Source organism: Sinocyclocheilus anshuiensis, unplaced genomic scaffold (genome assembly GCF_001515605.1).
Source record: "Sinocyclocheilus anshuiensis isolate Anshui unplaced genomic scaffold, SAMN03320099.WGS_v1.1 scaffold253, whole genome shotgun sequence".
Lineage (NCBI taxonomy): Eukaryota > Metazoa > Chordata > Actinopteri > Cypriniformes > Cyprinidae > Sinocyclocheilus > Sinocyclocheilus anshuiensis.
In genome coordinates this window covers 1084722-1093657 of record NW_015537969.1, presented here as the reverse complement: position 1 = coordinate 1093657, position 8936 = coordinate 1084722, and the positions used below count along the sequence as shown (strand labels likewise).

Here is an 8936-nt window from a genome sequence, read left to right as displayed (position 1 = left end):
CCTCTATAATGGAGTAATGTATGGAATAGTGAATGAAGGTAGAGGGAGCCCAGACTTTAGGATATGGGCGGGGCAAGGGGTGGTGGTACAGGGGCATTGAAATCAGCTAAAATCTGATTGGCTGCCTTAGTGACTTTGCACTGGATCATTATTGGTGGCTGGGAGCCATATAAATTCATTCTTAATTCTTGAAGGTTTCTTTGGTCTTGTCTTTAAGAACTATGGTTCTAACACTTTTTGACTGTTCAATATCAATGTTATTAAATAGCAATGGGAATCATATAAGATTTGCAAGTGATAAACTACACCTTAGTATCATATAAAAGAATGTCAGTTCAGGTGGTGGTTAACCTAAAGAATAGCTAAAGAATTGCCCTCCCAATGTTTCTTTTGTTTGACGAGTAATTTCTCACACCCTCAGAAACTGCTCATCTTACACAACACAATGTTTAGTCCCAACCAGAACAACTTGATGTGCAAGATACCAAGTGAACTCTACGCATTGAGTTCATTGTTGAGGAAGGCATGTCTAATTCAACAAAGCATTTAAACGGCTGTGTGTCTTGATCAAACACATTATATTGGTTGTGGCGGTTCAGGAAATAGAGGGAATAAGTTCAGTTTAACAAGGTTTGCTTTCCTCCAGTTTGACAAGTGGGCAGGACACTGGAAAAAAAGAACGAAACTTTGTGAAAACAAAAAAGTCGGTGAGATTTCTTTAAAGCGTTGGAAGGCAGAAGAAAGCAACCAGGGGAAAGTAAAACCCGATGTAGTTATGATAGTTGAGGCAACCGCAACAGAAGGAGCGCAATCGGACTCCAACAAACCTGCTCTGCTCGCGACGGCGACAACAGAAGCTGAGGAGACGCACGCGCCGCTCGGCTCTGACTCCGTCAGCTTCGCTGCAGCTCGTCTGTCTGCCTGTTGTCATGGAGGAGCCAAGATGGCGGTCCTGGCCTATAGCCTAGGCAAACGGGAAATAAATCAGTATTTCAGCATCAAAAATGCAAAACTGCTGTCTGTCGCCGCCGTCGTCCTTCTCACTGTGTTTCACATGGCTTCTCGGCATTATGGAGGTGAGAGTTTGTGTGGCGGTGTGTGAGAAAGAGCTGCGTGTTTGTGTTAGCGTCGATGCTAATGCTGTCACTCAAATGTTTTCTGGGAGCATGTGTGCGTATCTGTCACTGCTAGATAACAGCAGCAGCTTTGCTCGTGAAAACACGAATAAACTGTGACCGCGCTTTTACTTTTAAACGGACGTCTGTTTGGCGTAATTTTATAACGAAGCACAGCATTTTACCTGTCAAAGGTTTTATCTAATCAATAACAGATCAAAGCTAAAAACCAGTGTTGTCGCCCAGCTGGACTGTCATCAGGGTTGCATTTACAGTCAGACTTCATTCCTTGACGCATAGCGCCCATTAGGCCGTAACTTAAAAACAGGTGACAGGTAGTATTTTGGAGGGGCATTATAGGCCTGTCTGATGGCCAAAAATAGATAGGCTAAACCGATATAAAGTTGGTTCGACGTTTTACATTTGTCAGAGATTCAGCCTCGGAAATCTTCAATAGTTCTTTAACGATCTAGCACAATGACAAGAAACATACCGTGTTCTAATTGTTTTCAAATGTAGAAGAGATCACACAATGTGTTTTGTTTGTTTTAATCTGCCTTGAGGTATTGTAACTGATAGACCTTAGAATGTAATAGTGCAGGAGAGGGACCGTCTGCAAAGTGCAAAAAGAAGAGCAAAAAGCACAATTATTCCATCTAAATGCTTCACTTGTGAAATGTATAAAAAATAAATATCAGACCTAAGGGGTGTGTCTTATTACTGGTTCATAAAAGAACATTTAGATGTTGGTTTTATTCACAGAACTATAGCACGACAAAAGCTATTGAAATGGAACAATTGAGAAAAAGCTTGCAAAGCATTACAAAGATTGTGCAGTTTACCGCCCCCTAGAGGAAGATATTGCACTTGTTTTGACCAAGTTTGACATTCAGAAGTTTAAAGCTGCAGTCCGTAACTTTTTTGGTTAAAAATTATCAAAAAATCAACATTTGAGCAAGTACATAACCAGCCAGTGTTCAGAACTATCAAGTTTGACATTCAGAAGTTTAAATAAATTAATTTAGAATGCACACAGTTTGATATGTAAACTTAAATGGGTGTGTCTTGTTACTTGTTCAAAGAACAGTATTTACAGCCATCTTTTACTATCATATGTAATTCAGGATGCACGCTATTGAATTAAACCTGAATCTGTTAACACATTCATTTTTAAAACATACAGTATTCCATCTCAATTTCAAAGGGTGTGTCTTGTTAATGTAGATGTTGTTTTTTTTCACAGAACTATAAGACAACACATGATATTAAAATGTAAACAAATACATCAATTAATTTCCTATAAATGTACTCTTCTATCTCAGTTTCTAAGGATGTGTCTTTATACTTGTTCAAAAGAACATTTCAATGTTGATATTATTCACATAACTATAAGACAAAAAAACTTATTGAAATGTAAAAATTGAGAAAGAGCTTATTAAGATGTGCAGTACACCGCCCCCTAGAGGAACACACAGCAGTTGTTTTGACTGAGTTTAAAATTCAGAAATGTGAATAAATAAATTAAAAATACACAAAGTCTGACATGTCAATTTTAAAGGGTGTGTCTTGTTGCTGGTTGATAGAACAACATTTGCATGCTGGTCTCATGCACAGAACTACAACACAAGGCACGATATTGAAATGGCAGCAAATAAATCTATTCATTTCTAATAAATACGCTCTTCTGTCCCAATGCTAAGGGGTGTGTCGTGTTACTGGTTCATGGAACATTTACATGGTGGTTTTATTCACGAAACTGCAACACAGCAAAAGCTATTTAAATATAAGGATTGAGCAAAAAGCTCACAAAGCCTTTCATGGATTGTGCAGTACACCGCCCCCTAGAGGAACATGTTGCATTTGTTAAGACTGAGTTTGACATTCAAACTTTTAATAAATTAATGTATGTACAGTAGTCAACATTTGAAGTGGATCAAAAAAGTTAATCAAAGTTGTCCAAAGACAAGAACGCATTTTGGTTTTAGGACAACTTTGATGAAAGGTTTTGATCCACTTCAAATGTTGAAAAATATCTTACTCAGGACAGTACTAAAAAATAACATGCATTTTGTGTGATCCCTCTTACAAAACATTAATGTGTTTTTAAAGAAACAAAACGGACCCTTTGAAAATGAGCTCGAAAATTGAATTTTTAACTAGGGTAAACGTACCTATTAAGCTCACCAAAATCTACATTGAGACATTTTTAGTGCACAAGATATTGGTTTCAGTATAAAAAGTTATGTTAAAATAAAATATTAATCTCTCACACAAAAATATTTTATTTTAAATTTACAAAAGCATTTCAATTAAGATATGCATCATTAAATGCAAAAAGTCTGGCTGTGCTTAATGGGTACATTTCTGTACCCACACCCCTGTTCCCATTAAGCTCACATCATGTTTTATTAAAGTTATACATTCTTGTTTATTTTAAGGAACATTTTTAAATAATAATTGTAAAAATATATTTTTTTGAAGGTACAAAGTCAATCACAAAAAAAACAGAACACTAAAATCAAGCAACAAGGCATTCAATTTGATCAGTTATATATTCATAGTCAAGTGTTATTTAAGCACATTGCAACAAATAGACTAGTCCATGTTCAGCTAAGTAGCACATATTCAAAATTCAAATAAAACAAACCAATAAAACATTTAATTCATGGGGATGAACACACAAACTAGCCTCATTATGAAGCCTCTTATTAAATGGATGTCAACTTATCTGTAGTCTCTTAAGGCTGAAATCCACTACACAATTTTTGCCCCGATTTTCCACCGATTTACAGTCTTGAGAAGTTGATGCTAGTTGCTGAAGGTCAGAGCCATTCTGCAGATTTGAGATGACCAATTCCATAGAAAATCGATCAACTTAACTTAGTGACAACCATCAGTTTATATGTAAAGTCTGTTTACGAAGTATTTACATAGACGTTCAATGTGGAAGAGCTTAAAGAGAGCACACTGAGGAGCGAGAGAGAGAGAAAGAGAGAGAGAGAGAAAGAGAGAGAGAGAGCGAGAGTGAGAGAAAGAGCGAGAGAAAGAGAGAGCGAGAGAGTGTTACACCAAATACACAAAATAATGATCTTTAAAAAAGCATCATATGACCCCTTTAAGGCTCTTTTAGGCCCAATTAACAAGACACAACTTTTGAAGTTAAGATGGAAAACTGTATGCATTTTAAATTAATTTATTAAAAGTTTGAATGTCAAACTCAGTCAAAACAACTGCAGTATCTTCTAGAAAATGTTTGTCTAGAAATCTCAAAGAAGACACAGCCTTTGGATTTGAGAAAGAAAGCTGCATGCATTTTAAATGAATTTATTAACAAATTTTTATTTAATTCAATAGCATATATTCTGATTTACATATGACAGTAAAACTTGCATGACTTCTAGGATCCAGTAACAAGACAAACCTTTTGAAGCTGAAATAGAAGACTCTATTGATTTTAAATTAATTTATTAAAGGTTTAAATGTCAAACACAGTCAAAGCCACTGCAGTATCTTCCTCTAGGGGGCAGTAATACTGGAGACTCTTTGGAAGGTTTCGCAAGCTATTATTGAATGTCAATAGCGTGACTTCTGCATCTCTTTTGACAATGAAAACTACTGTAAAATGTTCTTTAAGAAATCTGTAACAAGACACAGCCTTTGAAGCCGAGGTAGAAGATTGTATTTATTTTAAACTAAATTATGTATTGGTTTAATTTTCTATAGTATGTGTTCTATTATAGTTCTGTGGCTAAAACCACCATCAAAATGTTTGTCTAATCTGTAACAAGACACACCCATTGAAGTTGTGTAATAAAACTGTGTGTTATAAATTAATTTATAAAAAATTAGATTTTCAAATTCAAGTCAAAACAACTGCAAAACAACTCTTTGCCAGCTTTGTCTTAATTGTTGAATTTCAGTAGCATGTTTTCTGTTATAGTTTTGTGACTAAAACAAATATAAAAATGTTCTTATAAAAACAGTAACAAGACACACACCATGAGGTTGATACAGAAGAGTGTATTTATTTTAAATGAATTTATTTATTGGTTTAAATTTCAATAGCGTATACTTTTTTGGTGTACTTCTGTGAATATAACTAACATTAAAATGTTCTCACAAGGACCTGGAATCAGCCTACTGCATAACCACTGGATTATGGAATGATAATGATTTTTAATATAGTTTTTCTTTTATTAATATATTTTAGTGTTGGGCAATATGGTCATTTTTCAAATTGTCATATCGCCAGCCCGTGAGATCGCCGATACACGATATTATCGTGCTTTCGTGGGGGCAAGAGAGAGACTCTCTGTACTTATCATAGGCTATTTCATAACTATGTGGTGTTTTAAACTGTGTGGGCGAGCGAGAGAGAGAACCTATGAAAGCACCAATAATCGAAATAATATACTTTCAAACTTACTGATAAACTAACGTTAAATATAAAAAAATATTTAAAACAGCTATTTCATATATATTCAGATACAACAGTCATACATCGCTATTAGGACCGCAAGTCCTGTGACAAGTTTGCCACATCAGAGCACGAAAGTTATCAGTCTAAAAGGTCTGCAGTCAACGGTGAAAATCAAAAGTAGATTTATTTTAAAGACCAACAGTTTAACACTAAATATTGGACATAAATGAGCATGTTAAATATAAAAGTGCTTAAAACGGGTAAGTTCATATATTTGGAGTAAAGTTAAATTGAACGGATACATCAGTCATACAGCGCTCAGGACCGCGCGCCGCATGACGAGCCCGACGCGCCGCCACAGAAACAAGAATGAAATGCATTCTAACATAACTGTGGCATTAAACTCAGTTAGTGAGGGCTCGGTTAAAATATTGCACATATATAGGCCGTTCAGATTACTTGTAAAAATGCAATTAAATACCTTAGATCAGCAGACGATGTACGTCTGTGTTTGTGGTTGGAGACTCCTTCACCGGCTACAGGCTCTAATCCTCATTTGCGTGAGTGTGAAATGCTGTGCTGAAGTGAAATAGCGGGGCAATTTGATAATAATAGCCGAATTATAATAGGCCGCCTAATAATAATAATAATTTAATACATTTATAGGAGATTAAGGAGAATGAGCCTAATATCGTCTTGACTATCGACAAAGACATCTGCTATCGTCGATATCTCTGACTATCATCGATATACGATACTATCGTCTATCGGCACAACCCTAATATATTTATTCATAGTAATAATATAATAATAACCACTATCACATATCTTGTTTACAATATTTCTTATTTAAATTCAAGTGAGCATTATAAGTGTTTGTCTTTAAATCTTTCAAAGACCTTGGTGCACAAATTGCTCTTGTTTTGTTAATTGTAAAAAACTTCAGGTGGGAAAACATTAATCGTTTTATCCTCTACATGTACTTTGTAGACGGTCCCTATCTGGCCTAAGCGCTAGCGTGCCGCTGCTAGAGACTTTTATGCGTTGCAACATATCGAGGATGATTAAAACAAATAAACTGCGATGTGTGTTCAGTTCTACGTTCTAATGCTTTTCAGATAAGCCATTTTTTATACAGTTATACTCATCCACTAAGAAAAGTGGTTAACTAGATTTTGTAATCCAGCCAAACGCATGTAGTATATTTAAGGTTTATTACAGGTAACATTCATCTAGTCCTGCTTGTGTTGCCTGAAATTGAAGCATAATATTGTTATTGGTCATATCTTAATGTTTAGGCATGTTCAGGTGATATTATTGTCCTTAATACTATCAGAATTGCGCAATGAATATATCATCTCCTTTTATAATCAGTGATGAGCCCATCTAAAAATGAACATTTTTTTAATTGTTTACACCATGTACTTACTATGTTGAAAATTATTTGAAATGTGTAGATATGGTCTAAATATGTAATGTAAGCAAACATTCTATTCTCCTTACCATGCTGGCATAGAAGCTGTATGAGAGGCACATGGAGGATCAAAATATTGAAACTGAAAAGCCTTTATACACTATTTTTAAATCTTTGTTTATGTTGTACACTTTTCAGATGGATGTATTTGGCCGTTGTGGTTTTGCTGTTTTCACATGATCCTTCTAATGCTGATTTGATGCTCATATAATCAGAGATGAAAACAGTTGTGCTGTTTAATATTATGGAAACTGTGATTAATTTTTTCAGAATTGTTTGGTGAATAAAAAGGAACGTTTATTTGGGATAGAAATTTTATTTAACTATGTAAAAGTCTTTACTGCTTTACTGCACCCTTGCTGAATAACAGAATAACAATTAATTTCTTTTACAAAAATAAAATCTTACTAACCCCTAACTTAATTATATTATTCTTGAATTTGGTTTATTCACTATAATTATGCATTGTTTTTTTCAGGCAGTGACACATGTGACTGGCTTTTATCCAGTGGACGTTTTTTAGGGGACAATGTATGGCAGCCCTATGGCTGCATGCTACACAAGTACAAAAGCACGTAAGTCATAACTTGTGATTGGTAATGTACCTCAGTGATGCGTGTGGTATAGAAATGTGGGCTGGAATTTACAGTCCTTTTATTGTCTTTCAGTGAAGCAAAGTTTTGCCTCAGAGAGAAGAGAATAGCATTTGTAGGAGACTCTAGAATACGTCAGCTCTTCTATTCTTTCATCAAAATGATGAACCCTGAGGTGAAAGAAGATGGGAACAAGGTTTGTTGTTGCTATTCATTTCAGTAAGCCTTCTTTTGGTTAACTGATATAATGTATTTCAGACCAGATGGAGTATTTACTTCAAAGTCGTATTTTGTTCAATGTAGGATGGCCCCCAAGCAATTGCAACTTTAATAAATGTGCCATTCAAAGGATGCAGTTACATTAAAAAGGAAAGGGTGTAATTGTTCCTGGTTACCAGAATGTTACCGCTGGTATTTCAAAATATGCCCCTGAACAAAAGCAGTTGTTTATAGACACTAGCCTGGGCACAGGAATTTTTGTGTGTGGCAGACCTTTATAATTTTTTATGACTTTTATAAAACATGATTCATTCATTATGTGAGTGAAAGTGTATATGTAAATGATTTAAGGCCACTATGAAATAAAAACAGAGTTCTTATTTTTTATGGAATAACCATCGTTTTAAAGAAAAAAAATTCCTTCACTCTCCCCATTTCTACAATCTGATAAATTACAGATGAACAAAGTCAAGTCCCATGCTAGATGTTTTCCCTCTTTCGATAGCTGTTTCACTTATATGTTCATCAAATAGTGAAGGAAAGGTGGTCACTATTTCTGCTTTATCATGCCAACTTTAATTCTTCAATGCTCAAATGGGTCCACACTGATTTTCATAGACCGAAATCGCATGTCACCCTCCACAGATATGATTTCAACATAGCAATTTAAAATGCTCTTTACTATCACCATGTCTCTCAAACACACACACACAGTCACAAACATCATATGTTACCCTGGAGCACAAAACCAGTCATAAGTAGCATGGGTATATTTGTAGCAATAGGCAAAAATACATTGTATGGTTCAAAATGATCAATTTCTCTTTTATGTCAAAAATCATTAGGATATTAAGTAAAGATCATGTTCCATGAAGATATTTTGAAAATTTCCTACCGTAAATATATCAAAACTTAATTTTTAAGTTTTAAGTTTAAGCTAAGAACTTCATTTGGACAACTTTAAAGGCAATTTTCTCGATATCTTGATTTATTTTTGCACCCTCAGATTCCAGATTTTCAAATAGTTGTATTTTGGCCAAATATTGTCCTATCCTAATAAACCATACATCAATGGAAAGCTTATTTATTCAGCTTTCAGATGATGTATAAATCTC

General features: G+C 34.9%; 1 protein-coding gene across 1 annotated transcript in view; it reads left to right on the top strand.

Annotated features, from left to right (window-relative positions):
- The first annotated feature begins 479 nt into the window (after nucleotides 1-479).
- The window catches only part of LOC107669810 (CAS1 domain-containing protein 1-like), a 15959-nt gene continuing 7502 nt past the window's right edge, over nucleotides 480-8936 (top strand). The window contains exons 1-3 of the mRNA XM_016462215.1: nucleotides 480-1076; nucleotides 7488-7584; nucleotides 7678-7798. Of these exons, the coding sequence (XP_016317701.1) occupies nucleotides 776-1076; nucleotides 7488-7584; nucleotides 7678-7798 (519 nt within the window). The 5' untranslated portion in view covers nucleotides 480-775. The remainder of the gene's footprint in view (nucleotides 1077-7487; nucleotides 7585-7677; nucleotides 7799-8936) is intronic.